General features: G+C 34.0%; 1 protein-coding gene across 4 annotated transcripts in view; it reads left to right on the top strand.

Annotated features, from left to right (window-relative positions):
• LOC100744654 (RNA-binding protein 24-like) overlaps window positions 1-20,205 on the top strand; it is a 29,924-nt gene that overhangs the window by 3,933 nt on the left and 5,786 nt on the right. For all 4 annotated transcript variants that reach the window (XM_033320418.1, XM_012384910.3, XM_012384911.3 and 1 more), the window contains exons 2-5: window positions 1,441-1,846; window positions 3,313-3,439; window positions 6,759-6,819; window positions 20,055-20,199. In XM_033320418.1, coding sequence (XP_033176309.1) covers window positions 1,574-1,846; window positions 3,313-3,439; window positions 6,759-6,819; window positions 20,055-20,199 — 606 coding nt within the window. In that variant the 5' untranslated portion in view covers window positions 1,441-1,573. The remainder of the gene's footprint in view (window positions 1-1,440; window positions 1,847-3,312; window positions 3,440-6,758; window positions 6,820-20,054; window positions 20,200-20,205) is intronic.

Here is a 20,205-nt window from a genome sequence, read left to right as displayed (position 1 = left end):
AGGGGGGGGATCAGGAGAGAACGTAGGGCCCACTTCGCAGGGCCTGTGCCTGGTGTTCACAATATGAGTGTGAGAAAGAAGTGGAAGAATATGGAAAGGAGGAAAAAGGAAAAAATGCGCAAGAGAAAGAGAGACGGAGGAAGGGAAGGAAAAAGAGGGCCCCTTCTGTAGACCTCTGTTTCTATCCTTGCCTGCAGCATTGCAGAAACTCGAAAGCCGAGCCACACGAAAAATACCCTCCTAGCTAGGTTCGGCCCGAGCAGTTTTGCTCCTCACAAGAAGTAAAACTGGCTCCCTTTTCAGGCCGTTACCGAGCCTTGAATGGAGGTCAGGGTCCCTTCTCTCCTTGCCCTTTTCTTTTTCTTCAAGGTACCCACCTTTCCGCATCCTTCTTCTTTTGGCACTACACCAGTGGTGCCTGTTTCTGTTCTTGTTCCCGGCAGGCTCGCCGGTTTTTCCCGGTGTACGGGGGTCCCGCTTCCGCGCAGAAGGGGATTTTTATCTGTTCTCTTTATATGCACGAAGGAATTATCGATTCAAGGGAATTGAGAGAAGAGGGTAGAACAGTACTTGGAGTATCGGGATAAGAAGGGGAGAAACAGTTTACTTTAGTCTTTCTCTCACTGTCGTGCAATGTAGGATACATGAAATCTTTTTTATATGAACGTAAATCCTTGTATGCCTGTGCACGTATGTTTATGCATTTCACGAAGATCATGCGGGGCGATGCGATTCGTTGGAGGGTCGTCCATCACGGGTATCGAATTCTAAACGCGTACTTTCTGCTTTTCCCTTGTTCATATCGCGCCCCGTTTCAGGATGTTTCAGTCTTCTCGTCGAATTTTATTGATTTTGCTTCTCTTCGGTTGCAATAAAATTGTATTTCATGCATTTTATAATTTTAACCATGTATATCCAATTTTATCAATTTCTCTCAAGTCTTAGCATAATAGTTATTATTATATATGTATCTTTGATGCTATTTTTATTCGTTTATATTTTTAAAAAGAATTTCATTATTAAATATTTCTGGAGTATCATGTCTAGAAAGCCAAATATGTTCGCAAATGCAAAGAAAATTTATCGCTTTTCGTGTTTTAGTTGTGAAAATTACGTCAGAGATAACAGTAACTGATACTTAATAATTAATGACAGTAATACTTTGCATAAACGTACAGTAGTTATCTTTTCATCTTAGAAAAAATTCTCCTTTTTTACAGCGCATAAAAAATAATTACTCTCTCAATGAATACTAAATTCTAATAAAAAATATTTTTTAAGGAAAGGGAAGGAAATTTATAATACACTTTCTTTATGTCATAATATGCTTTTTTTTAAGAGTAGTGTAGATTATATTAAAAGAAGAATGTTTATCGAATTAGAACGTCCTACTGAGAGAATTAGTACTTAATAAAAATTTGAATTTCTTTTCAATTCTAGATAACCAGATCGTCAATCGTCTAAATGGTGTTAAGCCTGTGACGTAATTAGCGTTGACCAAAGTATCACAGAAGGTGTCAAAATTGAGCAAGTCGTCCTCCCGTCCGGCGGTGATCTCGCCAAAATTTGGAGGATGTTGATGCCTGGTGCCGCTGGTCTCAGTGCCGTCGGTGCGGTTGGCGCTGTTGGGGCGCCAGGGCCGGACGAACTAGTCTCGGGCCTTGGTGCGTTAGCTGGTACTACGCCTCAACAAAAAGATACTACTTGGACAAAACTTTTTGTCGGAGGTTTACCCTACCACACAACTGACAAAAGTCTCAGGGAACATTTCAACGTATATGGTGATATCGAGGAAGCCGTGGTCATTACCGATAGGCAGACTGGAAAAAGTAGAGGCTATGGTTTCGTAAGTATCGTAAACAACACATTCTATTTATTCGATATGTTTTTACTTTTCCTGATTCATAGCTGTTGTTGTGAAATGTTTTGACTTTGTGAATAGTTTAGAGTGAGTAGCTTATGTATATTTTTATTTGTACCATTGTTAGTAATATCAAAGGTATATATGTACTAAATCTTGACGATCACAAATCTTAACAATTTTGTAGCATAAGGTTTTACAATTAAAAAATGGAGCTACGAGGAACGATAGAATTTAATTTTTAGTTATTTATAATCAAAATGATTTTGTTTGAAAAATTGTTATTTTAACATGTTGTTTTGTATGATTTGATGTCATTCCCATGTAGGCATTATTTTTGCAGTAATTTTTGTTTTCAATAATTTTATCCCCATAGGATTATATATTTTTACGAACTTTCATTTAAAATATAAACTCGAAAAGATTCTTCAACCGCCGTTGACTGTTAGAATAAACATGTTAAGTGCATAAAGATAATAGTATAATTTGTTACGATAACGTAACCAGTTTGTTCACTCATATTCAAAAAGACTTGTTTTGTTAATTTTCTGTATACCGTGATGTTCTTTCTTCCGTAAAGGTATATACGTGTAGGTGTACTTCATTACCAGTTTCCCTTCCTATCAAATATACATTGCTTATACAAAGGATAATATGGAAATCTACGAGTCAACGTCCTTATTACCCTTATTGCCCTTATTGCTCTTATTGTCGAAAGGAAATTCTGTTAAAAATATTCGTTATTACCTGTAGTAGTGCTTACACTATCACTGGAAAACTAGTTGGCGATCATTATTACAGTGATTCCAGTAACATTCCATAATATCTTAGACATTTTTTTTTTTCATTAATTTACTCACTCATTTTATTCATACAGTATTCTTGTACTGTATCTATGAATTCCGTAACCATCTATACTTTGTTCGATCCGTTTATTATAAAATATAAAGTTTGTCTTAAATGTTCTTCATTCGTTTATCTATAAGTTAAAGAAGTTTCGTTTATTTTGAAATTAAATATTTTTAATATCAAGCTACAAATAAAAGCGTAATGAAGAAAATAGAACACGTTCCATGCCATACATACATGAAATAGTAGTTTCCGCAGGAAGTTTCGAACAAAGTTTAAAAATAATCAAAGAAATATGTTTGAACGTAAAGTTGATTGTTTCTTAAGCTTCTTTTACACAGTTTACCAATATTAGTTTAGAAACCAGGTTTTCGCTAATGAACCGAATAATTATTGTATATAACAATAGAGGCTTATATTGAAAAATTGATATCGATTTTTAGAACAACTAACAGAATAGATTATCTGAAACGTCGTTGAAATATCCGGGTACTACATGTATGGTACATACACGGCTTGTATCGTTGCTTATGAGGGAGAGGCGTGCAAGATCCAGGTGAAGCGGAAGGATTAGTCGAATAATCGATCGGATCTGTACGCAGGTGATCATGGGAGACAGGCCAGCAGCAGAGAGGGCGTGCAAAGACCCTAACCCTATAATCGACGGTCGCAAAGCAAACGTCAACCTGGCAATTCTAGGAGCTAAGCCCAGGGGTAATCTACAAGCGAGTAAGTTTGTTCAGCAGTATGCAAATGCTTATTCAATGAACATGAATTGTGCGAAATATTTGGGACAAACTCGACAATTGCTGGTGTTTGGTCTCTTGTCGCTTAAACTTTTTTATTTTGACTGGTGCCTAGGTGTTAACTCTTCGGTTAAATTTACTTTAAATTATTGCTTTGGTATTCTAGTATTTCTTATTTTTACTTATCAATGGATATAAAAAGAGTTCGAATTGTCTCGAACCGTTTAACAAAATATTATAAAAGATATCTTTTTACACACAAGGTGAGCCAAGGAATAACACCTGAAATAATTCGTTATCTATTGACTTTATGAAATAAAATTTATTGTTTCGAAGGGATTTATCGCATGAATACATTTTGATTTCCTTGATGTTTTATATCTTTTGAGTTTTTTTAAGATTGACTTTATGTATACATATATATTTTTTTTTTTGGTATTGCGTTGCTTACTTTAAATCTAAGGTCCAAAATAATGTAAATACTGGAGGTAGCTTCTTTTAGTCGTTGGTGGTCAAATAACGTTATCACAGATACAGTCAAACGTAAGAAAACACGCGTTTCAAATATCAAAATACTAATTTGTGTCTATCTTCAAGCCGATACAGAGCTTGCTCGACGCGGGATGCAGTTACGCACCAAAAATTTTCGTTTCCTTTTGAGGTTCAAGGCCAAATGAATTGATCTTCCTAGCGGCTACAACAGAGTATAAAGAAACCGATATTATCTAAAAAATTCAAAGTCACCTTGATATCTCACAAAATATAAGGCGTCAAAAAACGAAAATGTTTTTATCCGATCAGTCGCCTCGAATACAATAAATTGCAAACATTTTTGCATTAAATAAATAGATAACGAGTTATTTCAAGTGTTAGATCTTATTGACTTATTCTGTATTTAAAAATACAGGGTGGTTGGTAACTGGTGGTACAAGCGGAAAGGGGGTACGCGAAATTTTCTTTTTTAATTTTTTTTTTTTTAATTTTTCCATCGAGACAACGATCTACAGTAAGATCCGTTATAGCGTACCGCACGCGTACCGAGCGAAAATTCAAAGTCGATTTTCTCGAAAACAAAGCCTCAAACGAAAAATTGTTGTTCTATATTTTTGACTTCTTTTTTCACGTAGAATGACCCCCTTTCCGCTTGCACCACCAGTTACCAACCACCCTGTATACATATATTAACAAATATTCTTCGTTTCACATTAATGTTAATATTTGATAAAATTTTGGAATATGATTCGTTTGTATTACCAACGAATTAATTTCAAATTTTTGGCAAATTATCCATAATTCGTAGAATTATACAGAGAATGCAATTCCAAAACCTTGTCCCGAGACATTGATAAATTTACCGGAATAGATATCATTTGTAATCTTTCAGATGATTTTTGTGCGTCATTGTCACGGGTTTTACGTTGTTGAAACATAGCCAAATCGGCAAATCCCATTCGGTAGAGCAACAGATAATATATACGTACTTCTTGGCCGAAGAGTTACACTTCTGCTTGATATATCGAGGACATGTGTTCAAGTTACTCGGAAATTCATCACAAAGGTTCTCTTAATGAGATATTTCATTTGGATACCAATCAGGAAATTTAGAATTTCTACCTTATGGGAAAAGTAAAAGATGTATACATAATTAGAATTTCTAATCTTATTCAAATTTAAACTTCCTGGAAAATAACGACCCTGCCACTTTTGTAACTATTTAAGTTCACTGCTTTTAAATTTGAGAAGTTGAAGCAACAACGAAAGGGCAAAAGACAGCATTACGAACGACATTTGTGCAAATCGAAAAGCGTCCCTCGAATTACTTTCTTGAACTCTAGTCGTGGCTCCGGGCCAAGATAGCTTGGCGCTTCGGCACCTAAGTCTAAAATTGCTTTAACCCGACTGCCGGTTCTACTTTTGTTTCTTGTTTCTTTCAACGTACAAGAATCATTTTTGTCTTGAAGTTAGTCTGTGATGCTTTTAATATTTTAATATTAAAGTATGCCTTCCCAAAGAATTTACCAATTTTGTATCAAATTCAATATAATTAATATTATCATTTAAATTAAATTTATATTTTATATTCAAAGTGCAAGTAATCACCGATCGTATTCTACGCTATGATATTTGACTTTTAAAGTACATTTTTATAAGATGCCTCGTATATTAAAAAAATATAAGTCTAAGTATTTGTAAGCAACATTGAAGCATGACAAGTATATGTCATCACAATATATGAAACATTTCTTTTAGTTTGCTTAGTTGCATTGATTTATCGATATCAATTTCTTTAGTAAGTGTATGTTTTTTTCTGAGATACTCTGCTTTTTTTTGTATCGTATTTTACTATATATGTATAGAGCTACATATGTGTATCTATAATGATTTTGAATTGTATTATGTATGATAATCTATTCTTCGACAGAAAGCATGTCATTACCATAATCAGAATATAAATGTATCCAAAATGAATGCTATGTTATGCATATTATCCATACGCGTAAACTTTTAATGCAGCTACATACTTCATACTTATTTCATCACAAAAGAAGTCACAAAGTTTTGTGTCGGAAACGAACAAGTTTCAACGAACAAACGAACAATATTTAAAATCAACTTGTTTATTATCTGTAACTTTATATTTACAATATTTATTCAATAAAAAGAAAATAGTGGAGTTGAAACGTATTATATCTTACAAGTTCATTTTATCTAAAATAAATGAAAAATTTTAATATTTCGACTAAGATTTTTAATATACCGCAGTTTAATTTAATTTAAATTTAAAAAATTAATCCTGAAGTTTTATTCTATATAGTACACATTTTGTAATTTTTCATATTATGTCCATATATACGAAGTACAATGTGTATTTTTATACTTTATACTAACTATACCTATTATTAAAGTTTACTAAAGTATTATTAAACAAAGTATTATTAAGTTTAACTCATGAAAGCGGTAAGAAAAATGTTTCACGATAATTATTTCTACATATCACAAATATTATAGCAAAAATGAGAAAAATGTTAATAAATTTTTTATTCTTTATCTCTCTATCCTCTCTGAAATCGGAAATCTATTCTTGAAAAAAGAATATACACGTATCTTAATATATCTGTTGTCGCATATACTGTTTTACGGGCACCGGTAAATAATATTCTCGTTTAGACTAGGTGGAAAGAAATATGTAGAGATATTTGCAAAGAACAGGATGTTCGATTTACACGAAGACGGGTGCTCGAGTTCAGGGCTGGCCATTAGAAACGTAAATAGGATTAACTCCGAACTGTTTATGATTTCAGCATTCCCGTTCGCTGCTGGCATTCGAGCTGGATACCCCGCAGTTCTTCCTGGCCAATATGGGTGAGTCTATGTTGATGTGATTTGTCGAAAAATATTAAGAATATACATGTTGTAATTGTAGTCATTGAAAAATAGCATAAGTCAAGAGGAGTCCTCGCTAGCATTCTCATTATTGAAATTGAATTGTAAAGTTGCATCGTTTATACATAATCTAACATGAACGTATCGAGATAAAAACGATGCACCAACGATCTTTCGGTTTTGAATAGTTAAGGTAGTATTTTTTTTTACGACATACCGATTATACTTTTCAAATGGCTTTTTTAACAATGTGCAATAATTGACGTATTTTGCTACAAAATTAAGGGAAAGACACATTAGAATAATTTTTCTCTGATTTTTTGGTACTAATTTTGTTTACTACATACAACGAAAGAAGGGAACAATTTTAGGGAACTGAGAAATCGTACAAGGTCGGTAGAAAAAGCAAAAAAAAAAAAAAAGAAAATACTCGAAAATCGAGAACGAAGGTACTCGCTTGACGGTTTCAGTTTGATAATGTTATGAATATTTTGTTAAAGATAGACTATATATAACGTTTCAGCATCCTGACGCTTGCGCGTAAGGGAGCAAGACGAGAATTCCCTTTTCGAGATCCTTGAGAGCGCCATGGCCGTTCTAAGGAGCGCAAATATAAAAAAATGTAAAGAGAGATGAATGGAAAGAGTCAGAGAGACATGAAACGAAAAATATATGAAAAGAGAAACAGAAAGAAGGGGCAGAGATATTTGCAATCGATGAAAAAGAAAGGGAGGGAGAGAGAAAGAACGCGGCACACGCACACGTATCAGAAGCCATGAGTACCCACGAATTTATTTCTACAAAATCAAAGACTTCCGAGGATCGGCCTCTTCTTCTTCTACTACTGTATTTTTTTGGTTGTGTTTTTTGTTTCTTCTTTCTTGATGAGGTTGACGTGAAGTGATATGATAATGATTGCGGTTGCTGAGAGATTTGTTTGTTTATTGGTTTTGACTTTTTTGGTCTTTACTCTTTTACACTCTTTTTCTTAATCAACATAATCATAATAATCGTAATAATATTAATATTAATATTAATTACAATAATTATAATGTTATGTATAATTATGATCTTAATAGGAATTTGTCTAATTAATTCGCAATAATATATGTTAATTTAGTGAACAAGATAACAGTGAGGCAACGTAGTATGTTTTCCATTAAAATCCAAATTCTGTAACACAAACAGACGTATAATTTGCTATTAAATGTTGCAAAGTCGAACACCGATGGCGACATTTATTATCAAATATCAAAACATTTTATTTCACTTAATTAGTTTACTTAAAGTTTTGTTATGTTTCGTATAGGTTCTTTACCACTTCGGCTTTTTTTTATATTAAGTGTGTTTCATATGGAGTATCTTGTTCTTTTTTCCTAAATTTCAAATTTTTTGTCGCGTGCATTGTTTTCACGTATTTGTTCATTTTTTTTTTTTTTATTATTTTGGTCTGTTTTTGGTGACGGGTCTTCTTCAATTTTAAAAGATTGGAATTTTACTATAATCGTGATAACTCGTTTTTCTGAATATAGTATAATATCGTTTACGATTGTAAGTATTTATCTTTTCGGATTGAAACTAGTATAGGATATCATTCGCGAAGTTTCGACTATTTTTATGAATTTCAATTTGTTGAATGATCTTTTGCGGAAAACCGTCACGTAAAACGCTTGCTTTGTGAATTATTTATTTGATTATTGAAAAAAGGAGAAGAAAATAGCTGGAGGAGATTAACCGTGTGCAGCAGAATTTCGTTGAATTATGAACGATACGGTCGATTCTTCGAAGCGGTGGATCTCCCGTATTTTTCACCGGAAATCGACCCGCACCGCCGCGAAACACGACAACGTTCATTAATTTTTCATCGTGGCAATCGATTTTATCGCGGTTTACCCCGTTTGGCCCAGTCAGATTCTTGGGCGCAGCATAGAAATTCGTGGAGATATCGAACGGTATCGAAAGGTAGAATCGCTACGAAGAGAAAAAAGAACCAGAAATACATTCGTTCCTGTTTTACTAACAAAAATTGTCGTAACGTTTCTCAATATCGTTATCTCCCGTATTATAAATTTCGAGTAAATACCGGCGTTTTTAAATATCTTAATTCTAAGGGAAAAAAGAAAATATTTACTAACGCATTACCATTTGATGTATGAACGAATTTTGTTCAAATGAAACGGAGATTCGTCAAGTGTACAGGCTCCGCTAACCATTATAATATTAATAACCTTGTGTGTGTGGTTAAGGCTTACACTACACTTGGTGTCGCTATTGGTGTTGTATTTTTTGGTGTTGTACGTGGTGGTTTTTGGACTTTAATATAACACGGTGTACCGTCTGTCATTAGAAAATTGAAGAAAACAAGCCTGGAAATCGAAGTATTCCTTGTAACTTGTTTTTACAGGGACATAAATATTTTATGCCATGACAATGCAATATCAAAATTATGTACTGGCAATTAGCAAAGCTGAAATGCAAAATGCCAGTAAATATTTCTTTCTTTGAAACGAGCTATCAAACGAATGTTCTTATTCGAATCGAAAGACAACGGGAGGCGCCCTGACTTGTGTTACATTACGTTTCACAGTGAAATTGAACGTGAAAATAATTACATTTTATGTGATCTAGTAAGTCCAAAAGAAATTTACGTGTAAAATGTTCGGTAGATAATGGGTACAAAAATTACAATAATTTTACATTCAATTTTTATTTATGATAGGACAACGATGCAAACTATCTTTTTTTAAACTGATTGGGAAGAAATTGATACTTTAAATCACGTAACTAACTTATACATATATGATAATTTGTTAAAACGTCGTAGATAAAGTCGTAGTGGCTTAGTAAAAATAACTTTCATGTTTTTATTTTATAATTTCTGAATAATATTAAAATTATTGCCCGTCGTCATTTACTCCAAAATTGCAAAACAAAAATATCTTTCTATTTATAGTAAAAGGATTAGAATGAGAGAATTTTGCCAATATAAAATATCATCAAATATTAAATACGCAAATTCAATATATATCTCGATTATTAATATGAAAGAAGATTGGCAAGAATATCATTTACATCGAACGCATAATCGTAGATCCGTGTTGCGAAGCACATGTCCTCAAATTAGCGGAACGTAGGTGGAAAAGTGAAATCCAACACCGACCAGAAGATGTGTTGTACGTCAGAGAGGATTTTCTCGGTGCTAGTAAATTCGTAGTGTCGTAAGCTTTCACAACGGTCCGTCGCGCCGTCGACGACTACGACAACGACGACGACGATGACGACGACCACGACGATGACACGCCTCGCATCTCGCTTCAGCCATCTTGGAGATTCTGGCGTTGGTCCAATCTTTATTTAGATCCACCTGTCCCCCGTGTCAGCTTCTATGTTTGAGCCATTCCGTCGAGGGTTTCTACGGGAGAATTTTTAACACGAATTAAAACTGTTCTTTCTCTGTGAACGGAATTACAAAGAGCCGTGCCATAATGAAAATTTCTATTTCTATTGGGGTTGGTCGTTCTCCTTTATATCAGTAAATTCCTCTTTCGGAGGAAGGATCCGTTTTAGTGTTCGTATTATTAGATGAGACAATTGTTATAATCGCGAGTCTTTATGACTTTTTAATTTTTGATTGATTAGAAGCGTTTCAATAAAATAGACTCATAAATTATTCTTTAATTTACATCGTGAGGATTATTTTTCCTCGATTTTAATATTTAATATAATTTATAAATAATTGAGGTAGTACTGCTAATATTACGTGTATTCTAATATAATACACGTTATATTATTGATATAAAATATACTGTAGGTCGCAATTGCAAAACTAATTTAAGATGAACTACTTCATATACATAAGTATAATTGTTAATGATAAATATAGAGCTTTTGCTTCGAATTAATTAAATTCTTCATATAACGTGCTTTTATCTGTTAGACATTTCGACAAAAATTAGTACCGAATACGAAACTGAAACGTACGCAATAATCATATTTTGTTGGAATCCATCCATTGCAAAGCTAGATGAGTGATGTTAATATATTCATCAGAGTTAGCCGTGAATTTGTCGTAGTTGAAGTATTGCTTTTAGAAAAGAGGTTCATAGTCGGCGCTCCGTATGGAATGTCTGTTTCTATTTTCATTGTCGATGCTTCTATCCACCTGTCGCTGTCACTCATTCGGCGAGTCTTATACACTCCTACTGCAGATAAACATTCTAGTTTCTGGCGCTTAATTTTGCAGTGGTAAAATCAAGTATTCCAAATAACCGTAAAATGAGTCCTCCTGAATGTCGTGTTTCAAGTTACGTTTTACGAGATCATAATTTTTTGCACGTTCGAAGCGCAGTTTATTACCTTAATATCTCAAGGACGACCATGAATAATCAGTTTTTCAACACATAATGATACATGTACTGAAAGATAAATTTATATTTTCGCTGCTAGGTTGCCGCCTTTTCTTTTACGTAATTCCTTTAACAGTTAGTCATTTAACATGTAGGTACTGGAAAAAAGCTATTCCAATAAATTACTGTACTTTGCATCGAAATGTTTATATATCTTGGTTAATTCTCAGATCTCTATTTCCGTGAGCTGTGTTCCAGAAATCTTCGTACGAATCTACTTTAATAACATTTTTCGAAGTTCGCGTTCACCTTCATTTATTTACTTTTCGTCGATGCTCTACTTTCTTCGACCTTGGGTTCCCACATTTCCACGTCCAAGTTATTCTAATCGGACTGGTAGTTTGAATAGTAGTAGAAGAACGTGCTATCAAAAAAACAATTAAGTTGTGGAAGAACCACCCTCGAACTCACCATTGGTCTGTTCTGCTTCCCAAGGATTGGCAGATCATCCTATTGGATTATCCACGGCGCCGGCGCTCATACAATTTGTGCACTGCGCATTGACTCTACAAGTATACACACGCGTACACATACAAACTGATACGCATACATCGCAGAGCTGACGATTAAACAGGTATTCTGTAACGCACAGGTGTTCGGATATACCTATACACTCTGGAAAGTACAGTACTCATCAACACGCAATCCGGAAACAAACTAAAGGGAAAATTACGGTGCGACCACCTGGCACACGTGCCGTCACAGTTTCACGTGTGTGTGTGAACTTGATGATGTTATATGGGACAATTTTCGAACTCCCTAAAAATGTACCTGAAATCATAAGATCATATAGAAATCGTGTCAAATATTCTTTCATTAATTGTATTGCGAATTAGCAAAAATTAACTTGAGACAAGGAATACATAGTTTTATCAAAATTTCGCGCATCGTCTATTATCAACTGTATCAAATAAATAGGTAAATATATAGGAGTGAAATGTAATTAATGTATTCAATGATATAATTAGCCAGATTATCTAAATTAGAGACTTAATAATTTTGTTGCTTATAGTATTGTTATTTCATTGAGGATGTTTCATTCGAATTAGAGAGGCTTATTCGTATGTAAATAGCGTAATTTCAATGTCATCGATTGCATAGTATACATAGATAGTATTAGATTTTCAGTATTTGGAAATAACATTGAAATTATGAACCATTGTTTTACGATATATTATGTATAAAAATATAGCCTTTGCAACTCTTCAAGGGTTTCATTTGAAAAGACAATGTAATGATAATGTAATGATAAGGCCAATTTGAAAATTTTGTCATCTAATTATGGAAACATACAAATTGTTTATTTTCTAATGTGATACTTTTCAACTTCGATGTACTTTATGTACTGATGCTTCAGTGTTTTCATGTCCTGCATCAAGGAAATTTATTTCTTGAAATTTTTTCCACATGCAATCGTCAATCACTAAGGAGTTATTTCAGTTTCGTGAATACATAGGTAGAGCCTGTGGAGGAAGCCGAGGAGATTAAATCTGGAGGAAATATAATGGGAAGACAAGTTATACTTCAGTTCAATAAAGTAATTTTTGCTGCAGTTAAATGGAGATTCGCGGATGTCAAAGTAGCTTCTTTTAAATTAAGTTTGGTAAGAAACTACTTCAGAGTCAGAGGTAGATCAATTTCAAAACTTGAAATTTCATCACAAAACAGATACGGTTTTACCATGTCCAATAGTATTCTACGTTCATCTGAAGTTGTTCTAGAAACCGTATCCTTGCGCTCACAAGTCATACATTTAAATTAAAGGAATTTGCAATTACGATACTTTTGATTATTCCCCATTTCGTTTAAGGCTAGGCATGGCTAAATTAGACGTTTCATAAGTTTCTAGCGAATTCTTACAACCCTCGTACATATAATGAACGTTTCGTGTACTTGAATATACAAGTCCTTGGAAGCGTGCGCGCATGAATTAGAAGGGACTATTAAGTATCTTTGTCCACGCGCCCGCCCTCGCGTTACTTCGCGTAGTCAGGAGATCTTAATCGCGGTGTACGACCACTTTGCGTCGGAAATCGAGGGTGGTCACTTAGGTATGTCACGAAAGGACAATTCAAACCTTTCCGTGACTATGAAACGCCTTTTTTGTTTCTCTCTCTCACTCTCACTCTGTTTCTCTCTCTCTCACTCTCTCTCTCTCTTTCTTTTTCTTATTTATCTATCTACCTATCCGTCCATTCATATATTTTATACTCTTAACTGCTCTTTCTAACTTTCTCTTTCCTTATTATCTTCTAATATTTCTGCTTGTGCTTTTGTGACCAATTGCACAGTATGAACGGAAATTCCCGGATGATACAATCAGTCTAGTTTAAACTTCGCGAGGACGGATCTCGATTTTCTTCCTAAATTGTGATAAATTTTTACCTTTTATTTCGAAATTAGCTCGTTTTTACAATTATTCATTGTTCTTTATTTGCGACTGATAATCTTCATACACGGAGTAATTAAGGGAAAGATGGTACAAGAATATGAGATACAAAATTAAATTGAATTTAGGAAAATGTGCATTCTCCAATAATATTGTTCCTCTGTATTCATGAGTGTTCTGTGTAACGTTATTCCAATCGTTAAGATCGCTTTCGTCAAATAGTTCCGTATGATCTCATTGCATAATTTTATTAATTATGAATTACTCGTCCAGCAGATACCTATCTTAAATCACCTAATCTTGGCCCACGTATTACGAAATTGTATCCTGTAACATCAGATACGATTCGTTGGAATCGATTTCGAGAGCGAATATGAAATATTGAACAATTTAACGAACAATTTAAAGTACGTGCTACGTTTAGATCCATTGACAACTGAATTAATAATACCTTAATATCTCATAAGTTTATCGGTATTGGTATCTATTTTTATCAGTTCGAAGTGGAACGAAAATGACATTTTCTTTTTGTAATTGTCAGTACGTGATGGTCACACTTAATCCCAGGAGAAATTGTGTGGTATATGGCATGTTTTTTTCGTTCACAAGCATATCCACGGGTTACATCGATCGTATGAAAACTTCTATGCGAGTCTCCTCGTGATGTGTCGCCGACAATTTCTCATCGCGAAAATTATGCTGACCATTAAAACAACCGCCTCGTTTTTGCACGAAGATCCCAAGGACGAATGCGCCGGGCGATCAATGTTATTGCTCGGAAATTATTCTGTTATAGTTAGGTCGAACTCATTGTTGACAATTAGTCACACTATTCATTGAGTACCGTGCTATTACATCGTCTGAATGTTTAAAATCTACGATTACCTTTTAATTAGATGAAAATGCGATATACAGGGTGGTTGGTAATTGGTGGTACAAGCGGAAAGGGGGTGATTCTACGCGAAAAAAGAAGTCGCAAATATACAGCGAAAATTTTTCGTTTGAGGCTTTGTTTTCGAGAAAATCGACTTTGAATTTTCGCTCGGTACGCGTGCAGTACATTATAACGGATCTCTGTAGATCGTTGTCTCGATGGAAAAATTAAACAAAAAAAGTTAAAAAAAAATTTTACTCTATATTTTCGACTTCCTTTTACGCGTAGAATCATCCCTTTTCCGCTTGTACCACCAGTTACCAGCCACCCTGTATATCTTTCAAATTTGTAATAATTTTTTTTCATCGGTAATCGATCATATATCTAATTGTATCTCATACTGATATTGTTATATACGATACATATGAATATTTAATCCTTCTGAAAACGGTTTTATACACTTCTTTTAGTTTCCAAAAATTGAATCAGATTCCGCTTTAAGTCCTTTAAGTCATTTCGATATCGTTGATCATTAATAGCAAATAACTTTCTGAAGAATAATTTTCATTACATGGATAATTGAATTAATAAAGAATATTCATAAAGAAAATTTCGAAAATTTGCAACAAAAAACTTTGTTTAGTTTGTGTACACTTTCCCATGGAGACGATAATTAACAACAAGCATAGATAAATCGATTCGATTTAGATATGTGAATTGTGATGCAAAATCTGAGTACGATCTTGAATCTCTGCTACGTAAATATCAAATATGTTCATACCAAAAATTCAATTTCGTAATTAAAATTTACGTTAGAATGATCGAAAAAGGTTCACTGGTTTCCAATGCCAACTCGGTTAACTAGAATGTGTTGTGCGCGATTGTCAGTTGTCTAAAGTGATATTAGCATTAGAAGGTATTGACAACTAGGAAGATATATGTACACGTTGGGTAGAACAATATATAGAGAAATGAAGATAGAGGGGGTAAAATAAAAACACGCAGAGTAGAAAATGCGGGGTTGAGGACACGCGAGCCATCCATAATGCACAGACCGCGGTGAAGATGCGTCAGCAAGATAAATCCAATAGAAAATGGAGGAAAAAAAAAAGATCATACAAAAGTTGATGAGGCGATTTCGTGAATTTATTAAGTTGTCCAAGGTCTGGACTGAGAATCGTGCAATGCAGATATTCAATATTGCATTTCAGTTACGTAAGTTTTTAATAAATATGGTTGAGATTGACGTAAAAATGAAAAATTTAACGACGATGTAGTATAAAAAATTCGTGTAAGAAATGACTGAATGTACTATTTTGAATAATTTTTAAGTTTGTTGAAGTAGTAAAGCACAGGGATCAAGTCTAAAATAGAATGAATAAATAAATAGGGAAATGAGAAAATTCTTTAATATATTTAAAAATATTAGTATATAATATTACTTACTGTAATATCAATTTTTAATCGTATTACATATTAACAAATAGATTCGCCTTGTTATTTTACATGATGTAACGGATTTTCAAATAATTTATTCCCTTAAGGGCTCACTGAGTTTTAGAAAAGTGTGTGGAAAAGAAACGCTTTACGTAATATTACGATTTTTATCGAATGCGATATTACGGAAGTAGAATTTTAAGATTGTACGCAACAAACGTAATATTACGAAAGTGGGGCTTAAGAGGTTAAGACGATAATAAGTATGTACTTTCTCGGAGTTTCTATGTTTGTGTATGTACATATATAATGTCATCAGGAATAGACTTCGGTAACAAATATCCACTGAAGCAAAAATTCTTATTTGCAAAATTCTTGTTTGTAAATCAGATTACTTTGTCGTCATTCGCAGTTAAACAGAAATATTCAAGCATGGAAATAAACTTGATTCGAAATAACCTATTAATTTCCGTAAACTTGGCGTGGAGTTCTCGCCGGGGGAAATTGTCAGAATCGAGAAATTGGCTGCAAGTACCTCGAGAAAGCATCTGGTGGCCATCTGGTAACAAGCCAAGTGTAATATTTTTACGACGATCGCCGATATACCAATCTCTTAGACGATCAGTTCGGCAAAAAAATATAGCAGGTGATGTCTTTTTATGCATTCAGTGTGACAATAATAAAGCATTGTAAACCTAAGCTCGATCGCGTGGCATTTACATCAACATCGCGTTTAATAGATCGACGATTATTTGCGTAAATTAAAATGTTAAAACGTTTGCTTCAATCTTACCTCTATCATCTTCATTTATTCTGTAAGTTATGTTTTATGATATTTTCCTGATTTCATCTTCGTTTTGCCAACACTATGTAGACTCGTTTTATAAATGTTTCTAATTTATGATAACTATTACTTAAGGATTTTACCAGTTATAAATGTATATTACAGTTTATCCAGTATTTACGAACGTGATATATAAGGATGAATATTTTTACGTTATTACGAAAATTTCTTCATATAAATTGATTAAAGATTATAGGTATGCAGAGATACTTTTGTAATTCCATACTACTTGCCTTATTTTTGTCATTTCTTTGCTATATTTCATTTTTTCTTTCATACGAACGTTGCTATAATGTTATTAATATCCCACGTAAGTAATCTTTTAAAACGTGCAATTAATCGAAGCAGACAATAACTGAAATTACAATTAATTTTTTGTTATTCGATCTAACGTATCGATATAACGATCGTTTCAACTCAAATCACTGGTTAACAAAATGTTCGTTTTAACCGAGTTATATTAATATCGTTCTACTTATCAATATCAATTTGTTCATGATTTATTGATTTATTAATGATGTCAGATAATTGTTTTATCGTTTCATTTTGTTTCTTTAATTCTTTTATCTTCATTAAAAATACAGAATTTCGTAGCGAATCAGAATAGTAACTCAATTTTGAGACGACGGGTAAGAAATACGCGCTACTGAGAACGTTTTCGACGTTCATTAATCTATGTTGATGTGCACTAATTCGACGAAGCAAACTATCGTTCGAAGCCACAGGACAACATATTGATTTCCTTCGTGGACTGGACACTAGCTATTATCGATCCGCGAAAAAGTTCAGGGCTGTCTCCTGTGTTTGTATGTATGTCCTTTCAAAACGCGATTTGCTGGTTACATGTCTGTTATAAAAATTACACGCAAAAGTATGAAACAGTTACCAAACAACGTATTAATAATTACGTGAAATATCGTGTTTAACAATACTATAATATAGGTACAAATGAAAAAAAAAATATTATTCTACAGATGTAGCAAAAAAACTTTCACTTGAAACGTAAGTTTCGCATCTTTCATATTTTAATATTTATATAATTATTAATTACAGCTGAAGGCAACGAATTAATTTCGATACCGGTTTTTAGTTTCATACAGCTAAACGATCAATTATCGGTAAGAATTTGCAGAAAGATAATTGAGTTTGAAGGGTCGTTGGTTAAAAGAAAATGATCGTGTCACGATAAATTGAAGAACGCGCTAAGGAGAATCGTGACGGGGCGGCAAGTTTTTACACGCGATCGTTTCGCGTTGAAAAAGAAAAAGAGGGAAAAGAGATAGAGACAGAGGCACTGCCGTGGAACGTATCACTTTTCTGTTTCTTTCTTACGCCTGTGAATTTTAGGTATACTAACGTTGGTGTTAGGTAATCGTGTGCCGTGTATCGAGAAGTATCTTTATATTCGTGAAATGACCTACACACACGTTTGTCGTTGGTTTGTTGTTGTTTTGCCGACACATTGAGGATTTTTTTTTTTATTTTATTGGATTTGTTGCGCATTTTTTTTGTCACGCCTTAGTGATACCACACTGTTACCATTCTCATAACGCGCCGCTTTCCGTCCACCTGCCCTCCCTTGTCCTTTACTCACGCATCGAATAATTCCTACACGAACACTACACATTTACATTCGCGTTTTTATCGAGTAATATATCGTTTGCAGTGGTATACACGTGAAAGTAACATTGAAATGATGGCATAAAACGCGGATAATACTCAGATTCGATTATCAAATGTTATATCAAAGTACGGTTTCAGATAACACAGAATTGATTATTAATACAGTGACACATGTTTTTACAGGAAAAACTTTACGACCATTAATCCTCTCAAAGTGGAATTCACGTAAAAGTTCGTTTCTTTCTTGATAGTATTTTCGACGATTTCCTGGCACAGCTATGGCGTCGGGAGCCATGAAATACAAATACGAACGCGTAGTCACATAATGTCAAGTCCGAGTCCATTAGCGATCGTCGTGTTATCTGTTGGAGAAAGTTAGCTATTACCAAACGCTTTTCCAATAAACCGTTTATCTTAATTGAGGGAGGGGTAAAGTACGAGATTGTATTCGCGCTTTACTTAGCTGCACGCAGAACATCGCTTGCGTGGAACATTCACTATACACATAGTTCTACACGCGCAAGTTTCCAACTGTCTTCCTTTCACTCTTTTCCTCCAGTTCTTAACTGCACAGGGAGAAATGTACTGTTAAAGCTTCCGGTGTCCATCAAGTTCGGTTGATTACCTTAGAAAAGGTAAGAGAGATGATAATAGAATCAAGAAACTCGATGGACCATAGATTGTTTCGAACAGCAAGTGTGATTACGTAGGACTAAATGATCCTGGTGGACTAAACACAAGGAAAAAATGATTGTTTGAAGCTAAAATGAGAAATATTTGGAATACCTTGCAGCTTGTTAATTATAGCAATTGCTATAGCGTTAGCTACTATGTACCCAACATATTGCAATTGCTTTACTATTTTCTAATATAAGTTCAAACACACAGTACCAAGGGTTGATATTATTGGCTTCTGCATCTAGAAGATGATTGCGTTTTTTGATTTAATACACATAAATATTTATGAGTATTATTATACCATACTAGTACGAAGTCTTTTTCTTCAAATCTATGAAAAACATGTATAAGGACCAAACAGATGGAGTAATTCGTACAAATTAAGTAAACGGAAGACTAGTAGTTAAGACTAGAAGTTAAGAAACGCGATACTCTGACCGCATATAGTTTTGTTACGATATAAAAAATAATGAGAATAATACAAGGTATTTCACGAAAGTCAATTACACAAATCAAAGACACAAAACAGATCTCCACAACATAAAAAGAATAATTTTCACTTAAGTGTCATGAATACATTAATTTCTTTGAACTTCATACAAAATCTATATAGAAGGGGAAACAGCGATAAAAAATATTCAGCAAATCCTTGAATCTTTTAAATATTAAAAAACAGAACAAGAATTGCAAATGAAACGTTGCGTAAATAGGATTTACTATCGTACTAAAAGTGAAATGATTTTAGTCGCCAATAATATCAACTGACTACCTTATAATCGTTTTATTATAACTATCCAGTATACAACCGTATAACGTTTTAAACGGCTCGTTGCCAGTGTTATAGTGTTAATTTCCTAGTCCACCATGATTAACCAGCGAGTATTCTTCGTATTAGATGTATGAGTGCCGTTGCGTGATCGTTGACCGTAGAACTGTCTAACCGTTGGATGATTTTGGTTTCAGGGTGCCACCAGGTTACGTGTACCAGTCGCCTTACCTGGCGGCTGCGGCGCCAGGTGGTTTGGTACCGCTTCCGGCGACACAGTTGACCCATGCAGCGGCGATGGCAGCAGCGTCGCAATTTTACGAGTACCAAAACGTCGCGGCAGCGGCC

This window comes from Bombus impatiens, unplaced genomic scaffold (genome assembly GCF_000188095.3).
Source record: "Bombus impatiens unplaced genomic scaffold, BIMP_2.2 scf_0317, whole genome shotgun sequence".
In the NCBI taxonomy this organism is placed as follows: Eukaryota; Metazoa; Arthropoda; class Insecta; order Hymenoptera; family Apidae; genus Bombus; species Bombus impatiens.
The sequence above is the reverse complement of the archived record's forward strand: the minus strand, read 5'-3'. Positions and strand labels throughout refer to the sequence as shown.